This window comes from Mustela erminea, chromosome 10, assembly GCF_009829155.1.
Source record: "Mustela erminea isolate mMusErm1 chromosome 10, mMusErm1.Pri, whole genome shotgun sequence".
Lineage (NCBI taxonomy): Eukaryota > Metazoa > Chordata > Mammalia > Carnivora > Mustelidae > Mustela > Mustela erminea.
In genome coordinates this window covers 26,881,059-26,901,811 of record NC_045623.1, presented here as the reverse complement: position 1 = coordinate 26,901,811, position 20,753 = coordinate 26,881,059, and the positions used below count along the sequence as shown (strand labels likewise).

The window sequence follows — 20,753 nt, the reverse complement described above, 5'->3', positions numbered from 1 at the left end:
TATTCACACCTCAGTGCAGAGTGAAATGGAGTATTGTGAACGGATGTGGCATTATCAAATAACATATGTAAGGAGATTTAATGGAATGAAATCTTAAAAAAAATTAAAACATTATTGATTCTAACAGATGGAAGATATTTTTACAGCTAAAACCACTCAGACCGGTAAACCATTTAATTGTTTCAAATTTTTATTTTAATCTGATTATGCAATTAATTTGGAGATATTTCAATGTATTTACTTGGCACTTATCTCTCCAATACAGAGATTCTTTGTAGACAACATTTGTAGAGATCACAAAACTGCATTAACATATACTATTCCATCAATGGAAAACCTATCTTTTCTATACAACTGCTGTAGAAAACCAGAATGGTGAATTATAAATAGCTATTTTGAAAACATCACCAAAATTTCATGCCTATTGCCTCACTAAATTTTCCATTCATTATTCACAAAGTGTCTTTGAACCTGTACTTATTGAAAGTAACAGCAACTTACTGATCGAAAATTGCTGGTATTAGTAGAATATACTTCAGAGGTGCCTGACTTATTTCTTTATGTTACTTCTTGTATCTTAATTCACCATACAAGAATGTACGTTGAAAGTAAAACCAAAGTTGGCGTAGTGCCTTTAAAAATGAAACCTATGAAAATGTCAGACCTTTCCTCCCTATTCTTAATCTACACAGTGATTATTGTATTTGAATGAAGATAATATAGAGAAATAGTGATGACTCAGGTTCCCAAAGGGAAGGAGGTTCGTTACAGACATTTAGAAGCTAGAAGCTACAGTAAAAATTTATTTTCCTCTCCATAATTTTTCATCTATATAAACAGAGGGACAGAGATCATCTTAGACTTGGTAGCAATTACCTAGTAAGAGAATACATGGCATCTTGTTAAAAAAAATTTAGTGGACTAAGAAGCATTCCTGATAATTTCACTCTAGATATGATCTGAGTAAGGACAGTCCCAAAACAAATGTTATCCACTGTGAGATCACTCAAAGAAGTGGAACAATTTTCATTGCATGTAGCTTTATTATTTAGCTATTCACATTTAAGGAATGTGAACTGAAGCAAAGACAAGCTGGAAGACAAGAGGACGGACTTGTTCAGTTTGTATGCCATAATGGTCCCCGGTATCGGGACAGGAAAGAATGAATACAAAGTTCATGAGACAAAGACTAAGTTAAATCAACTCTTTGCTCTCTCTGGTCTTTCCGTGAAACAATAAGTGAATGGAGAAAGAGGGAGACCACTCAAGCTCTGTGTAACATGCAGACAAAACAGGCAGCCATGGTACATGTGAAGTGTCTTAGCAGCTCTACATTGTACGTGTGACTTTCCGAAGTACAACTGAGCATCTTTAAAATTCATCTAAATATGAAAATTCTTTAGGAAATTTTGGGAAAAGATGAGTAGAACAAACAAAACCCAAGCCAACTCTGTCTTTTATTATCTATTTGGCCAATTGGTTTTATCATAAAGAGAAAGCCACAGCATCTAGACATCATGAAGCCCAAATTCTGAGCTTCCATGGCATGACTGAAGAACATCTTGTGTTTTAGAGATGTTCACTGGTAATGATGGCATAGGGAGAGAAGGGGAAGTTAAAAATGGTCTTGGCACTGTCTACCCATAGTGAAGGTGAGACAACACAGTTATAAATAGAAAACTTTCTTTAGCCACTCATTCCTGTCTGCTCTCCAAACAGATGTAACTTTTATTGTGGAAATGTCTGCAGGCAGTTATTCTGGACACCGTCAAGAAATTTTTTAAAAATTACAAAGAAAAAATATTTAAAAGCAAGCTACTCACCTATTCCAATGAAAGCAGCTTTATACCCTTCTTCTTTCAAAGTGCTAAGAGTTATTTCATTTGCTGAAAGGCTTTTGCCACAAATTATCTATAAGAAAAAATGTTTGAATAATGATGTTTTGGCATTTGATTAATTAAAACTCTAACATCAAAAAGAACAGAAACTTGATATATAAAAAATTCCATATACATGTAGACATATTTTTGTCTTCTAGTATATAGGCTTACATATACAAAACGGTATATAAGTAGAACACTAACATATCTTGCTTAAGGACTAAATGCAGTTTTGCCTTTTAATGAAGTAGCAGAAGAAAAGCTAGTGTATTTAAAATCAAGTCAGTAAACTTTCATAGCTTGATTAGTGTGTTCAAGGTACTATGTGGGACACTTTAAACAATAAAGTGATAAATGAGTCACAGTTTCTGCCTCAGTGTATAATGAAGATCTGTGCAAAAGATGTACATAAATAAATATAATATAAAACAAAGTGTGATCAGCACATGTCTGCAGGAATTCAAGAGGACAGAGAGATTTGTTATGGCTGAGTTCACAGGATGAGAATAAATAGAGGTAGAAGGATTTTAACAGGGCTTTTTAAAATAATAGAATTTTGACAGAGGACACTGTCTAGGGAAGATGAATAGAGTTGGGAGGCAGAGGGTAGACACCACTATTAAAAGTCATGATTCTTTGTTCAGTTCCCAGACAAGAGCCGATTTTCAGATCTGGAACCTACTAACTGCAGAGGGTGGCCAAGTCCCCAGGAAGAAGGACCCTGCAACAACCTGTCATATTAATACTGTAATGATTCCCTTAGTCCCTCTCCAAAGGGAACTATGACCATTTACCCAGGTGACTGTAAGCTGGAGAAAGGGCAAATAATCACATGCTTCAAGGACACGGGACACGGATTCTTCACTGACATATATACCTAGAGATGCAAGAGTGGGGAACTACAAGGAAAAGGTAAAAAATAGACCCTAGTAAAATTCTGGCTCCCTGTGGGACCACTGAGATCATAGCCCTAGGGAGTGATCATTCCCCCAGTATTCAACTGCATAAGCAAAACTGCTATACTTGTCAGTTGAAGTAATCCCCACATTGGGTCGCTTGCTGGTCTGTGCAGTAAGAGCTATAACAGCTTCAATAATTGGGAAGGCCAGAGAACTTTTGAAATCCCAGTCGAGAGAGTAAATCAAACACACCACCATATCCTGAGGATGGGTAGGATGAGGAGAGATGGTGGTGGCCCATGTTATATTTCTCTGTAATTCACCAGGCTGGCTCCTACTGAGACCAGATGATTCCTGAAGAATAACTGTAAACTACTGCAGGCGCAACCAAAGAGCACCCCTGATTGCAGTTTCTGTGACGGATGTGGTATTATTGCTAAAGCAGATTAATAAGGCCACAGGTACACTGCATGGGGTATCCTTTTCCATCCTGCTTCTGAGAAAAAGGAATCAGAAAGAGTTCACATTCACAGGGGAAAGATAAGAATATTCATTTATAGTTTTGCCTCAGGAATATGTCGACTCTCTGCTGTAATAATATATGTAATCTGAAACTATCTGTCCATCCCAAAGAACATCACAGTGATCCATTACACTGAGAACACCGGGCGTATCGGACAGCATGAACAAGAGGTGGCTAGTATGTTGGAGACTTTGTTAAGACACATGCACTGAGAGGGCAGACAATGACTCCTAAGAAGATCAAGGACTAGTCACTGGATTAAAGTTGAGATGTCTACTTGTCAGGTGTGTGACAGTATAGGCTTCCTAAAGTAAAATATTTTGTTGCAATTTTATTCTCACTTACCACTATAGAGAAGGAGGCATAACACCTGGTAGGCTTCTCTGGGTTCTGAAGATAGCATGTTCTTAAAAACAAAAGCCTCTAAACTGAATCACAGAGTAAGAACAAACTTTACCCATGAAACAATAATCTAAAATACCTGTACAGAGTACTTAACTAAGTGCAAGGCTTTCTTCTAAATACCTCATATATGGACTCATTTAATCCTTACAATTAGACTTGTGAAGTAGTATTGGTATCCTCGTTTTACAGATGATGATACTAAGGAGCAAGAGGGCTTAGGCAACATTTATCAAGATTGCATCTATAGTCTAACTACAGAGCCAGCATGAGTAACAACTGTGATCTTACGTTTCTGAGGTAAAAAGAGAATGAAAGAAGTGGCACCATCTTCAAAGGCATAGAAAAACAGATTGCATGTTTAGACCTACTGGAAATGTAGTGTTTCTGGAATATAAAGGGCAAAGCAAAGAATAGAAAGAGAAAGTAGGAGAAGAAGATCTCTGGGATTGTGTCATACAGGGCCATCTTGTTCTCCTAAAATACTAATCTACTTTTATATTGGGAGATAGAATAAATGTCTGGAAGTTTATAAGGAGAGGACAAAGTGAGATTAATAACTAACATTCAGAACTCTGGAACATATCAAATATTACAGAACAAATTAAAACATCAAGTAAGCACATACTATTAAAGGTGCTTTATAGTATCTAATAGTGTGTATTTATATTAGAACTAAACACTAACTGCAGAGGGTGTTAATATTAGTGTTTAATATTAGAATTAAACACTAACTGTACCTAATACCAAAGAAAAATCTTCTTTAAAAATTTAGAATAAATTGTAATTCAGTTTCTGAATTACAATTTATTCTAAATTTTTAAAGAAGATTTTTCTTTTATTAAACTACTTCTCATTGTAGAGATAGAAAGTTTTACTGTTTATTTTATTAAATAAATAACCTTAAAACCAATATACAATAAAGGCAAGACATAAAAGAAAACTCTAGGTCCAAACATTCTAAATAAAGTTTTAGCAAAAAGAGTAAAACCGCCATCTCCAAAGTTGAGCTGTGGAATGCCCTGCTGATGGCTTAATTCATGGAAGTGATCCTCAGAATCCCTGACTTTAGGTTTAGTTTATGTACTGCTTCAGCAGAAAGATTCACTAAAGACCCCTATCTTCCCCGAGGTGGTGTGTGTGTGTGCAGTTTAGTTTAGTATTGGCACCACGTGACTTATCAAACATAAACAAAGACATCCCAATCCTTCCACTCTAGTACAGTGAACATGTCTGAGTTCATAATGTACAGGAAAGAAATTCAGATATTTCATATTTCTGCAGCCCATTTCCACCTTAGGCAATACTATGCAACTGGGAAGAACAAAAACAGTTGAATTATACTCCAGTGTACTGAAAACTGGAAAGATAAGTCACTTGACTCTTGGCGTTAATATATTGGGACTGGGACCAGAAGACTTCACTATACTGTGGACGGACACTGTGAGAAAGACGGATAATAGCCATTGGGTAGCAGCTCCATGATGGAAATGAGACAGCAATAATAACAATATTCAGTGAAATGACAGGCACCAGTACTCTTCTCTGCCTGTGCTGGGAATCTAGTCAAATTTCCCTTTTCTAAAAGCCTCGGACTCCTAGTCATCTAATCTGCCTGTGCTGGGGAATCTAGTCAAATTTCCCTTTTCTAAAAGCCTCGGACTCCTAGTCATCTAATCAGTAACTAAATCTCAGTCAGAAAGAACAAGGAAAAAGACTCTTTGACAAAAAAAGTTAAAATTCTGTTTACCTTATGCCTTGGGAAACTGAGATGAAATGTGTAACATGTAACTAAAGCTATTATTACAAGACAACTACAACTACTGAAAACATTCCTGTGGCTGATAGACTATGAAATCGTAATATTATTTGTTAAATAGATATGATATTAGAAAAATGCCACATGCTGAGCATTTTGTTTCTGTTTTTGTTCCTTTTAGTCCTATGTACTTCTATATATGTAATAGTTCATCTTGATTTTTCTTAAACATGGATTACAACATATAATGTACCTTTCTCTAGTGGCTTTAGTAATAAGGGGCTGAGTACTCAAGCTTTGTAGCTAAATTCAGAATAAATTCACTCTACTTCAAGCTCAGGATAAGAATTATTACTGTTCAAATTTAAGGGCTAAATATAGTAAGCCCTGAGCCAAATTTCCATCTAAGATCCCCTTTGGGACTTCATGGAACTTCCTTTACATATCCATAATATGCCTTCATATATATATATATAATAATATTTGTAATGGAGATAAAGGTTTACAACTTTGTTTTGGAATATAATTCTTTCTTCAAAGAAAATGTGTGATACCCATTATTAAAAATACAGATAAATGCTCCCATAAAACGGCACGAGTTTGCAGAGTGGATGAAACGACAGGACCCATCTATATGTGTGTAAGAGACACATTTGGAACCTAAAGATACATCCAGACTGGAAGTGAAGCAATGGAGAACGATCTTTCATGCCAACAGATCTCAAACGAAAGCTGGGGTAGCAATTCTCATACCAGAAAAATTAGATTTTAAGCTGAAGACTGTAGTCAGAGATACAGAAGGACACTATATCATTCATAAAGGGTCTATTCACCAAGAAGACCTAACAATTGTAAATATTTATGCCCCCAATATGGGAGCAGCCAGCTACATAAGCCAACTGTTAATCAAAATAAAGGGTCATATTGCTATCAATACATTAATTGTAGGGGATCTTAACATGCCACTCTCAGTAACAGATTGTCCAAGCAGAAAATCAATAAAGAAACAAGAACTTTGAATGACACACTGGACCAGGTGAACCTCATAGATATATACAGAACATTCCACCCTAAAACAACAGAATACTCATTCTTCTCCAGTGCACATGGAACCTTCTCCAGAATAGAGCACATACTGGGTCACAAATTAGGGCTCAATCTCAAAACTGAGATTATTCCCTGCATATTCTCAGACCACAATGCTTTGAAACTGGAACTCAACCACAAAAAAAAGTTTGGAAAGAATTCAAACACTTGGAAGCTAAAGACGTTCCTGCTGAAGAGTGTTTGGATGAACCAGGAAAACCAAAAAAGAACTTAAACAATTTCTGGAAACCAATGAAGACACATCTGTTCAAAACTTAGGACTTGGGCAGTCCTAAGGGGGAACTACATAGCCATCCAAGCCTCACTCAAAAAACCTGAAAAATCCCCAAAACACCAACTCTCTATACCTCAAAGAACTGGAAAATCAACAACAAATTAAGCCAACCCCACGCAAAGAAGGGAAATAATCAAGATTAGAGCAGAAATCAATGAGTTAGAAAGTAGGGATACAGTAGAACATACCAACGAAACTAGAAGATGGATCTTTGAAAGAATCAATAAGATCGATGAACCAGTGGCAAAACTAATCCAAAAAAAAAAGAAGAGGGCCCAAATTAATAAAATTATGAATGAAAGGGGAGAGATCGTGATAATACCAAGGACACAGAAACAATCATCAGAAATTATTATCAACAGTTATATGCCAATAAGTTAACCAACGTAGAAAAAGTAGATGCATTCTTGGAAACCTATAAACTTCCAAGACTGAAACAGGAAGAAACTGACAACCTGAATAGACCAATATCTAGTAATGAGATTGAAGCAGTGATCAAAACCTCCCAAAAAAGAAGAGCCCAGGACCTGACAGATTCCCTGGGAAATTCTACCAAACATTCAAAGAAGAAATAATACCTATTCCCCCGAAGCTGTTTCAAAACATTGAAGCAGAAGGAAAACTTCCAGTCTCTTCTCTTTCTATGACAAGCACTACCCTGATCCACAAATCAGGCAAAGACCCCATCAAAAAGGAGAATTTCAGACCAATATCACTGATGAATATGGATGCCAAGATGATTCTCAGTAAGATCCTAGCTAATAGGATCCAACAGTATATTAAAAAGATTATCCACCATGACCAGGTGGGATTTATCCATGGGATGCAAGGGTGGTTCAACATTCACAAATCAATCAATGTGATAGAACAAATCAGTAAGAGAAGAAAGAAGAACAACATGATCCTCTCAATTGATGCAGAAAACGCATTTGACAAGATACAGCATCAGTTCCTGATTAAAACTCTTCGAAGTATAGGGATAAAGGGAATATTCCTCAACTTCATAAAATCCGTCTATTAAAAACCCATAGCGAATATCATTCTCAAAGGGGAAAAACTGACAGCCTTTCCATTCAAATCAGGAAAACGACAAGGATGCCCACTCTCACCACTATTGTTCAGCATCGTACTAGAAGTCCTGGCAAGAACAATCAGACAACAAAAAGAATAAAAGGTATTCGAATTGGCAAAGAAGTAGTCAAACTCTCTCTCTCTTTGCAGATGACATGATATTTTATATGGAAAACCCAGAAGACTCCACCCCCAAACTACTAGAACTCATACAGCAATTCAGTAATGTGCCAGGATACAAAGTCAATGCACAGAAATCACTTGCTTTCATATACAGTAACAAAGAAAATATAGAAAAGGAAATTAGAGAATCGATTCCATTTACTGTAGCACCAAGAACCACAAGATACCTGGGATAAACCTAACCAAAGAAGAAAGGATCTGTACTTGAGGAACTACAGAACACTCATGAATAAAATTGAAGAAGACATAAAAAGACAGAAAAGCATTCCATGCTCATGAATGAGAAGAATAAACATTGTTAAAATGTTTATAATGCCCAGAGCAATCCATACTTTCAATGCTATCCTAATCAAAATTACACTGGCATTTTTTAAAGTGCTGGAGCAAAGAATCCTAAAATTTGTATGGAACCAGAAGAGACCCCGCATTGCTAAGGAAATGTTGAAAAAGAAAAACAAAACTGGGGGCATCACTTTGCCTGATTCAAGTTTTATTACATAGCTGTGATCACCAAGACAGCATGGTGGCACAAAAACAGACACATAGAACAGTGGCACAGAGTAGAGAGCCCAGATATGGACCTGCAACTTCATGGTCAAATAATCTTCAACAAAGCAGGAAAAAATATACAGTGGAAAAGAGACAGTCTCTTCAGTATTTGTTGCTGGGAAAATTGGACACCAACGTGTAGAAGAATGAAACTTGACCATTCTTTTATACCATACACAAAGACAAACTCTCGAAATGGATAAAAGACCTCAGTTTGAGGCAGGAATCCATCAAAATCCTAGAGAAGAACATACGCAGTAACCTCTTTGACATTGGCCACAGCAACTTCTTTCAAGACATGTCTCCAAAGGCAAAGGAAACAAAAGCGAAAATGAACTTTTGGGACTTCATCAAGATCAAAACCTTCTCCACAGCAAAGGAAAGAGTAAACAAAACAAAAAGGCAACCCATGGAATGGAGAAGATATTCACAAATGACGCTACAAAGGGTAATATCGAAGATCTATAAAGAACTCCTCAAAGTTGTTCAGCATCAAAACACAGATATTCATCAAAACACTCAAAACACAGATATTCATGTCGAAAAATGGGCAGAAGACATGAACAGACACTTCTCCAAAGAAGACATACAAATGGCTAACAGACACATGAAAAAATGTTTATCATCATTAGCCATCAGGAAGATTCAAATCAAAACCACATTGAGATACTACCTTACATCAGTTAGAGTGGCCAAAATTAACAGGATAGTAAACAACATGTGCTGGAGAAGATGTGGAGAAAGGGGAACCTTCCTGCACTGTTGTTGGGAATGCAAATTGGTACAGCCACTTTGGAAAACAGTGTGGAAATTCCTTAAGAAATTAAAAATAGGGCTTTCCTATGACCCTGCAATTGCACTACTGGGTATTTACCCCAAAGATACAGATGTAGTGAAAAGAAGGGCCATATATACCCCAATATTCACAGCAGCAATGTCCATAATTGCCAAACTGTGGAAAGAGTCAAGATGCCCTTCAGCAGATGAATGGATCAAGAAGATATGGTCCATATATACAATGGAATATTACGCCTCCATCAGAAAGGATGAATGCCCAACTTCTGTATCAAAATGGACGGGACTGGAGGAGATTATGCTGAGTGAAATAAGCAGAGAAAGTAAGTTATCATATGGTTTCACTTACTTGCTTTAGGAATAACAGAGGGCATTAGGAGAAGGAAAGGAAAAGTAATTGTGGGAAATCAGAGCGGGGGAGATGAATCAGGAGCAACTGTGGACTCTGAGAAACAAACTGAAGGTTCTGGAGGGGATGCAGGTCAGGGGTTGGGTGAGCCTGGTGGTGGGTATTAAGGAGGGCACGTATTGCATGGAGCACTGGGCGTGGTTCATAAACAATAATCTTGGAACACTAAAAAAAATAATAAAATTTAAAAAGTAATAAAGTAAAATAAAAATACAGATAACAATTTATATGATCTTCACATTGTGATAGACTATTTGGCTAAAGAGATAAAATATTTCCAGAATCCCTAAGATAGGAGATCAAATGGAAAAATTTTAAAAATAATATTTGCCTTCTTTAGACACAAAAATTATTTTGTAGGTATTGATACGTTTCTCTCCTTCCAGTAGAGTTATGATATGATTTTATATTATTTTCCAATAACATTCTATAATAATAGAAATGCTTCAAATAACTATAATAAGAAAGAAGATGCTGTAGAAAGGTTATCACAAATAAGATCTCAGTTAGATATTTTTACTCAAATTATGAAGCAGAAGACATGCCTAGTAATTACAAATTAACTTTAATTAAATTCTATCAAAATATTTTGAGAAATGTCAAATATAAAAATATCTAGAAAAAATAAAAAATATTTAAGCAGATTTACAGTTTTTAGCTTTTAATAATGAAGTCATTAGAAATAGTGTAAAGATTGAAACAAAAGTATTTATATCCACATATTTTCTGAATTGCAAAACATATAAAAAAACAGTATCTAATCTAAAAGTTAGTGACACTGACATGAATATCATAAGAGGCTTTGTAAAACTCTACTAGGGTTAAAAATAATAGAAATGTTTATATAAAATAAAGAGGTTTTATAAAAATACAGCTAAGATGCTATTTCTTCTAAAGAATAAACAATTATATTATACTAGATCCTTTGAAGCAAAATAAGCTGAGTATATTTGAGAAATTAAAAGCTATATATTCTGCTGCTAAGTAAAATAAAAAACAAAAATTTGAATTCTATCACAAGAATATATGAACAGATAAAAATATTACCCTAAGCAATTCTGTGCAAAAGGAAAAAATAAAATTACAATTATTCAAGAAAAATAACAATAATAATATTAATGAAAATACAGAGATACTGAGAAGGGTTTATTAAAAAAGAAATTAATAATTAAAAATCATTTCATTATTCAACCCAGAAAAAAGAAAAGTAAGTATACAACTCAAAACATTAAAACAGAAAAATAAATGTAAGGATAGCAGGAAGAAAGAATTAATAAAGTCAGCAATTAGAGAATAAGAAAACAAAACTGAAAGGTGGTTCTTTTTTTTTTTTTTTTTAAGATTTTATTTATTTATTTGACACAGAGAGAGATCACAAGAAGTCAGAGCAGCAGGCAAAGAGAAAGGGGGGTGGGAAGCAGGTACCCTGCTGAGCAGAAAGCCCGACACGAGACTCGATCCCAGGACCCTGAGATCATGACCTGAACAAAGGCAGAGGCTTAACCCACTGAGCCACCCAGGTGCCCAAGAGGTGGTTCTTTTAAAGCATATATTAACTACAGAAACTACTACCTACTCTTATCAAGAAAAAACTTAAGAAAATATAATGTAGAGGTTTAGAAATCAGAGACACAGATGGGATACAGAGGAGATTATCAGAGACATAGATGAGATATTCTTATTGCATAGAGGATAATGTATTTAAATCTGTGCTAATTATTCCAAAAGTCTCAGTGAAACAATTTTTTTCTAGGAAAATACATATTGGCCAAATTGATATGAAAATGAAATACATGAAAAGACTAATAACCATTAAAAATAAAAAGTCAGGGGCACCTGGCTGGACCAGTCAGTGGAGCACGGAGCTCTTGATCTCAGGGTTGTGAGTTTGAGCCCCACGCTTGGTATATAAATTAGTTAAATTAGTAAAATTTAAAACATTTTTTTTAAAAGGTAAAAGTTCCATCTCTCATAAAAAGGCTTTGAGGTCAGAGTGACAAAATTTTCAAAGTTAGTAAAATAGTTAAGTCTCATCTCAAAACAACATTCTTACCAATAAGGAAATAATGAAATGCTGAGAAATTTATTTTTATAAGGCTACCATAATTTTATTACCAAAACTCACAAAGATAACAAACATAAATAAATGAAACAAATGGGCTTTCAGTATATTTGAAACTATGCAAGGACATCAATGGTATTTGACTATCCTCTGCCCATTTCCCATTTTCATACCCGTTACATAAATAAATATAGGAAATAGAAAATATTTAAAAAGACTAACAGAGCAAATGTATATGTACAGATATAATAAAACAATGCAAAAGTGGATACATTCCAGAATGCAAAGGTTTATAAAATTCAATATATTAACTGAACATTTAATGTTTAATGTATTTAAAATGGCCTTTAAAAAATTTCACACCCCGGGGCGCCTGGGTGGTTCAGTGAGTTAAGCCTCTGCCTTCGGCTCAGGTCATGATCTAAGGGTCCTGGGATTGAGCCCCGCGTCAGGCTCTCTGCTCAGCAGGGAGCCTGCTTCCTCCTCTCTCTCTGCCTGCCTCTCTGCCTACTTGTGATCTCTGTCTATCAGATAAATAAATAAAATCTTTAAAAAAAAAGTTTCACACCCCTTCCCCAATAAAATTTTAATATTCTACGTCTAGAAAAATAAAGTCTGTTCAATATAATTAAAAATGTTATCTCAAAGACAAAAAAGGACACTTTGTATTAACACTCTTTTCTAACATACTAGAGATTCCAGCCAAAGAAATAGTAGAAGAAAAAATGATATATAAAGAATGTAAAAGAAAAAATATACAATATATAATGTACAAATAGAGAGCAAATAAAAGTCTCATTATTTTCTTGTGACAATATCTGACAGGAAAAATGTAAAAATTTAAAATTAAGAAGAATCAATCTATCAAGGTATTACATATGAATAAATTGAAATTATTCAAAAGGAAACTTAAGAACATATTCGGGAGTAAAGATGATTTAAACTTGGCTTTGTGTATGATGACTTTATGTTATTTGGATGATAGATGTACTCATTAAACTACTAGGAATATAGAACTAGAGTTTGGGGCTCCTGGGTGGTTCAGTCGGTTAAGCATCCAACTCTTTTTTTTTTTTTTTTTAAGATTTTATTTATTTATTTGACAGAGATCACAAGTAGGCAGAGAGGCAGGCAGAGAGAGAGGGGGAAGCTGGCTCCCTCCTAAGCAGAGAGCCCAATGTGGGGCTTGATCCCAGGACCCTGGGATCATAACCTGAACCAAAGGCAGAGGGTTTAACCCACTGAGCCATCCAGGCAACCCTTGACTCTTGGTGTTGGCTCAGGCCATGATCTCAGGGTTGAGGCACTGAGCCTTACTCACATCAGGCTCTAAGCTCAGTTGGGATTCTGCTTGGGATTTTCGCCCTGTCCCCTGCCCCAACTGCCAATTCATGCTCTCTCACTCTCTTTTTCCCTAAGATAAATAAATCTTTAAAAAAAAAAAAAAAGAATATAGAACTGGAGTTTGAATGGATGGTTTTAGAATAGTAATCATACCACTTCGCAAAAGTAAATTCTCAGCTATTATCTCTTGAATAAATTCAGCAAACCTATTAGAAAGAAAAACTGAACACCAAGATAATGCTAGACCTTGAAAGCCAGAAACATGCATACATACATCTATACAGACAGACAGACACATACACACATATACACACATACATGAGGATATGTCATATGCTGCGCAGGAATCAAACAGTATGGACTCAGAGCAAAATTCACTTCATTGCCAGGAAATTATTGTTGACTTAAAAATATAAAATGTTAGTTGAGAAGCAGAAACAGAAGGAATGTTAAGAAGAATCTGGTGAGGAGGAAAAGGAGGTAATAAGTTTAGACTTTTTAAAAAAATACGTATCTTCTTATGGCTGAAATTTATAAGTCATAAAAGCTGCAAGTGTCCTATCCTGCAAGTCCTCAAAGCGGAAAAGGAATCTCATTGCTGTCTCTCCTCGTAATTATACATATAATTCAATTTTTACAAAGCAAGTTTTAACAACTCTCTTTCTCATCTTAAAACAACCTGAAAGGTGGACAAGATAATATTAACCTCCTCTTTAATTTAGGTTCTAATTTTTCTTGACAATATGATAAATTCACAAGGTTTAAAAACCAAATGTTCAAAATGGTTGTAAGTTCTTCCCACACCTTCCCAAAAGCAAATTTATGCTCTCAGATTCTTCTCTTTCTAGAAATATTCTCTGCATATATAAGCAGATAAGTTTCTATTTTACACAAATGGTAGTTCACACTGTTACCTTTGAACAGATATGGACCAAATCTAGGGATACTAATTGACTTTGTCATAGTTATCTGACTATAAAATTAGAAAGTTGCATGACTAAATCTAAAATGTGTATTTTTCTGGCACTTAGTATATTCACAACTACTATGTTCTTGATGGGTTTCCTAATGAGAGTAATGGGTATGCCCTAATTTATGCAATATATCTGGTACTGCAAAAATTGAATGTGATTTTGCAATTACTTATAAGATAAATTTAGAAGTGCTTTAAATTAATTTCTGATTCATCTTCAATTGGTACTAACACCCAGTATATTAGTTTACACTTAATATATTAGTTTGAGTCCCAATAAATACTTTCCTTATTTAATGAGATTTAGGTAGGCACTTGTATTCAGAATGAAAGACATTTAAAGAACTTTCCAGAATATATTTTAAAAAAGCAAATAATCATCCTTAAATGATCTATTTTGAACACTATTTTTGAACGCCAAGCTTTCATAAACTTGTGCACAGTTGTTCTGTGTACTTACTTGTTATAAGGTTTTTTGTTTAGTGATTATGTGTAAATGCTTTATCCCAGCCACTGCCAAACAAAATGTAATTAAAAGTGCAAAAGCACAAAATTTGTTTTGAGTGTTTAAACCCTTTTGATTATTTTAGTTTTTATTTCTAAATGCAAAAGCCACAAGTTTGTTAATCACTTTTCAAAATATCTTTTGCATGCACTTACAGAATGTATTATGTAAACCACAGTACTTTATTAATGTACTGTGTATATCTATGGTATATAATTAACATTTTGAAACCAAAATAGTAATATGTTCAAGTGAAGAGCCAGAGTTTAATATTCCTAATTCATAGAAAGGAATAGGAATATCTACAGACAAATTCTGAAAGTATAAATGTTAACTTCTGGCCACCTTTAAAAGAATAACATTTATTTCACAAAACAATGAAAAACACAAAGCTGTTGCTTTCTACCACACTGATTTGCTGCTTATGTTAAGAAAGGACTATCACATTAACACTACTGACATGATGCATATAATAAATAAAATAAACCTCTCTGAGAAATTATGGTCCAAATTGTGAAATACAAATATTTCAGAGTGCATACAACTTGCATGAAAAAAATGTGATTAAAGAAACGAAATCCTTCTATTAGCTGCATTGAACCCCTAAAGCAATTTAGGAATTTGTTTCTTACAGACAATTAATCACATGCAGGCGTGCCAGATGAGAACTATTGATTGCCCTTTTCCAGGCTAGTGGCATTCAGACAGTAGACAGACAAATGCCCTAAGCAAGGAGAAGCATCTTTCTGATTCTGCCTGGTGTAGCTTTTAATTGTTCTCTCCTAAAATGTGTGACATTTTGCTGTTAATCTTTAGTGTAGAGCTTATTCCTTTCTCTTTGAGCAATATACATGTGTTATATTTTTCATTTACCTTTACACCAAGGTCCTTCATAAGCTCAATCTCAAAATTCACTGCATCATATGACAGCCGGAACTGAGGGATTTCGGAAATACTGGGGGAAAAAAAGAAAAGTAAAAGAAGCATTTGCGGGAAAAATCACTAATCTTTAAAAAATGCAACATGTTTATACTGATCAGTATTAAAGGTATAAACACCTTTTCTAAGAGTATGTTCACATCACATAAGTGTGAGAACATCCAAATTTTACACACATGACACAATATTATATGAACAACAGTAGATATAGTAGCAAATGATATGTAAATAAATATAAACAATGGAAAACAAATTGGTCAAAACAATTGGTCAAAAGCAATTCCAACACTTCAAAATTTATTAAAGTATTTAGTTGAATTCTCTACCAATAATCCTATGAATTCCTAAAAAAACAAAAGCTTAAAAACACAAAAATTAGGGGCGCCTGCCTGGTTCAGTGGGTTAAGCCACTGCCTTCGGCTCTGGTCATGATCTCAGGGTCCTGGGATCGAGCCCCACATCAGGCTCTCTTCTCAGTGGGGAACCTGCTTCCCCCCATCTCTCTGCCTGCCTCTCTGCCTACTTGTGATCTCTCTGTCAAATAAATAAATAAAATATTTTTAAAAACAATAAAAATTAGCTGAAATTTATTTTTAGTGTTTAATATATGTATATACATATACCTATATACATATATATTTCACAAATACACCACAAGCTTGTTCAAATTCAAATCTAAACTTTGTGTTACCATGCTGTTTCGATATTATGGGATTGGTTCCGTGTGATCCATAGAACACTTTTTATAGTAAACCAATCTTCTTCTATTAAAGCAGTAGGTGTCCCAAAGAATACAGTCATTAAAAAGTAATCCTATGTAATAGTAGTGCTTGCTGTTTGCACTTAAAAAAATGAGTCCTAAAATATAATCATTTCAATAGTATAATAGTTTATAGAGTATCAGAGTTAAGGGCAAATAACTCTTCATGTTTTGTAGCAATTAGAAGACTATTTATGTTCATGAACATATAGTAATTCATTTATTCAGTTATCTACTTATTCAATAAGCATTTACAAAGAGCCAGACACAGGCATTAGCTACAGGGACTTGATGGTGAATTTTACCAAATTCCCACTTTTGATATACCCTCCTGGGATAAAGTTACATAAACAGATAATTACAATAGAATGTAGTACAGGCAATGAAGGAGCTATATCCAGGGATTATGGAGTTAAATTTGTAAAATAAATAAATAATTGTTGAAGATGAACCTGACGGATCATTCAGTTCTAAGTCTTCTAAAGTGCTTGCAGATTTTTCATTCTTTGGTGACTTAAGAACTTAACTGTTCAATTACTTTTCATACATAAAGCAATTAGCAAGATACCATGCTCAGTGCTACAGAAAATGCAACATATTAAACAGTATAAAAATCAATGCCCTACACTAAAGGAGCTTTCCATCTAATTAGGACATAAGATTATAATTAAGAGTAAATTTGGGCCTAGGTCAAAGATAAAAATCTTTTAAGCTGACTTGTAGACCCTAGCCATACTACGTCAAAGTCATCATAATGCTCTGGGCACCAAAGAGGGGCCTTTGTAGGGTATTACAGGGGAATACGGGCAGTTGTAATTGTGACACATTTTATTCACCAATGGATGAGGTCAGCAGAGAGAAGGGAGATTATACATACACAGAACTATTTGACAAATGTAAAATATCAATGTGAACAACAGTGTTTCAAAGGAGGGGAGGCTTATTATGGGATGAGATAATCCGGTAGGTGAAATGTGATAAATGATCAACTTTCAGCTAAGTGGAAAAGAAGGAAGGCATCCGAGGACAAAGAAAACGACAAGGAGGAGGAAGAGAAAGGGGAGGAGGACAAGAGCGTGCATACTGTGTTCAGGGAATGGCAAATGAAGCAGAGGAGTGTCAGGAGGCTCTAGCAGTAACACCACAGCCCTGCAGTCAGATTCTCTGATTACTAGATGAGTTCCTCTTTGTCTCAGAGCTTTAAATGTCATCTACATGTAATAAATTTCACATTTTTATCCTCAGACCTAAATTCTAGACCTTCAGGTTCACTTGCATGTCTAATAGTTCTCTCAGATTTATCATGCCCCAAACTAAACTTTGGGTCCTCGATCCTAACACTGGTCCTCAGACAATTCCATTTTATGGGTTGCTCAAGCCCCAAATCCCATCATCTCTATTCCCTTACCAGCATAATTCCAAACCCAGGTGCATGCCATAAGTGGGTGTACTGATTTAGACAATTTAAAACAGTTATAAGACTGATTAAAATACACCCTGTATTTTCACCATGAGCTGCTCTCAACAATGTCACTGATAGTCTAAAGTCAGTCTACCAAAAATCTTTGGTAGATCTAAATTCTAAATAATCACTGTGGTTGCTGTAGAGTTCTAGTAACATGTGTATATGCTTTAAATTGTTCCATTTTTATTATCCATCCTTCAATAAACATTGAGATCTACAGGGAAGTTAATGTGGGAAATTCCAACTAAATAGTGGCCACTGGCACAGGCTGGTTCAGTTATAAGCATTCCTTATTCCAACTGCCCATAAGTGGCCTGTGTCTCCACCCCTCACTATTACATTCTAATGTTTAAACAGTTGATTTGGAATTGATAAAATGATAGACATGACACAATATGAATTACTTCAACTCTTTAATCTTGGCCAACTATGAGGAGTTTTTGTTTCAAATTAAAATTAAAATAGTGAAACCATGTGAACTATATCTTTAATATTGAAATTATTTTAATTGTTAATGTCTTTTTTATAAGAATGAATCAAAATAATTTTTATTACTGATTATTACATGATTATTTCTGAAAATAACTTTACTGCATAGACTAGGCCATAAACATATTTAAAAAAAAAATCTATTCCAGGCATCAAATGTGCTAGATACACATCAATAAAATGAAAGAAAAAGAAAAAAAAACACTAATGCATTTATTTAAAAGAAAAAAGGAAAAGAAAAAAGGAAAACTAATGCATTTATCCTCACCTGACATATTCTATATTTGGTTTACTGTTTGTTATTGTCTGCCTCCTATCACTAGAGTGTAAGCCCTATGAGAACAAGAACTTTGTTTTGTCTACTTTTGAGCTCTAGGGCCTGAGATAATTACCACCATATAGACGATCAATAAATATGGAAGGGGGGACGGAAGGAAGGAAGGACAGGAGGGAGGGAAAAGGTATGAAATATCAGGTCATGGTTTTCTGTGCCAAACTAAATGCACTGTCTCCTAGATTACAAGGAGCTACTGAGAGATTTCAAATTGAAGACTGAGATAATCAGATTTGAAAAATTACAAGAAAAATGAATTTGAAAAAGACAAATCAGGAAGCAAAGAGAACCATTTGGAATCTATACTGTAGTGGTGAGATGTTAGGGGCATAGAGGGGAAAGGGGTAAATGGCATTTTAAAAAGTAGTCACAAAGCATAAATTGCCAGGATACTGAAGAGTAGTGCAAATAATTCCCATATGTCTTGATGATGCCATCCACTGAGAGAATAAACTCGGGAAGAGGAGCAATATTGGTATGATGAAGTTTATGAAGAGATGTCCAGGATGTGAATGTATGGCCAGGACAGAGAGAGGCGTTAGGACAAATACAGATTTTTAAATAATTTGCAGGTAAGTGATAACTGAAACAAGGAGAGTAAATGAGATCACTGGCAAGACTACATGGTAAGAAAAAGGATATAAAAGAATGGAATACAGAATTTCATTGGAAGGATTACTCCCCAAGTTTGTTGTGCTTACGAAAACAAACTTCTATTCCTCTATCTGTGCTCTTCTAACAATCTAAAGTGTTGAAGAAACTATTCTTGTGGCAACCAAAAATCCTTTAGTACCGTCAGTGGAGTGTCAGAAACACTAAAACACTAAAACAACCACTGCCCAAATGAAACAAAACAAAAACTTTTGGGCGCCTGGGTGGCTCAGTGGGTTAAGCCGCTGCCTTCGGCTCAGGTCATGATCTCAGGGTCCTGGGATCGAGTCCCGCATCGGGCTCTCTGCTCAGCAGGGAGCCTGCTTCCCTCTCTCTCTCTCTCTGCCTGCCTCTCCGACTACTTGTGATTTCTCTCTGTCAAATAAATAAATAAATAAATCTTTTAAAAAAAAAAAAAAACAAAAAAAAAACTTTATTCCATGTTCATGTTTCTTTCAAGTGAGTGGGATTAACCTGTAACAACTCCCACTCTTTTCAACTCACAATTCTTATACTTTAATAGAGCTTTGCTTCTGTGTCTTATGGTACAGATACCACACTTCAAATTTGTGTTACATCACATATTTTCTTAAAATATTTCCTATTGTTATAACTATTTCACCTAAATCCCATTTTTCGTTATTGTGAACTAATGTGATATGCAACAGACATAGTGAAAATGTTTGAAATAACTAAAGCAAAGGAAACCATTGCTCTGACATTACAAAAATGTCATAGTTCATGTATATTAATTTTTATAAAGAAAATACAAAATCAAAAGTATATATTTATGCATGCACACTTACGGTCTGTTAGTACCATCTTTATTTCTCTTTGTTACCATAATATCAAGGGCTTTAACCTTTTTAAACTCATGTCCTAAAAAAAAAAAAGCCACAGTAGGAGGAAAGCAAAACTACTGATTAATTTAATATTGTTGCCACGTCAAAAAAATCAATCATGTTCAATGCAATAGGGATTAAGTCCTTGCTATCTTTCACCAACTTTAGTGATTTTTTTTTTTAAAAAGTGGTTGTGATACTAATTCACCAGGGATAAAAGAATCTGTTTGGATGCAAAGGAGAAAGAAAGATAAAACTTGACATCACCTCTTTAAGCAATTGATTTCAAATACAAAGCTAATTTAATCTTTTTTAGCCACTTTGAAGATACAAGAGAATGAGAGGCATCTGTAAGTGAGAAAATAAATTAACAGGAAAAGGTTGTAGTTGCAATGCTGGCTAAATTCCAGTGTCAGTTTTTATAATCCTGTAACAGTGGCACATAATGCGTCTTCCAAGGGACAGTCCAAACGAGACTGATTCAACGTTTCATACTGTCCCTAGACACTGGGAACGTTCAAAGGCAAAGGAAAGAAAA

The 20,753-nt window shown here is 34.9% G+C and overlaps 1 protein-coding gene across 2 annotated transcripts in view; it reads right to left on the bottom strand.

Moving 5' to 3' along the window:
• The window catches only part of DPYD (dihydropyrimidine dehydrogenase), an 831,093-nt gene that overhangs the window by 561,164 nt on the left and 249,176 nt on the right, over positions 1–20,753 (bottom strand). For both annotated transcript variants that reach the window (XM_032302714.1, XM_032302713.1), the window contains exons 7-8: positions 15,609–15,690; positions 1,824–1,911 (exon numbers count right to left, since the gene is read on the bottom strand). In XM_032302714.1, the coding sequence (XP_032158605.1) occupies positions 1,824–1,911; positions 15,609–15,690 (170 nt within the window). The remainder of the gene's footprint in view (positions 1–1,823; positions 1,912–15,608; positions 15,691–20,753) is intronic.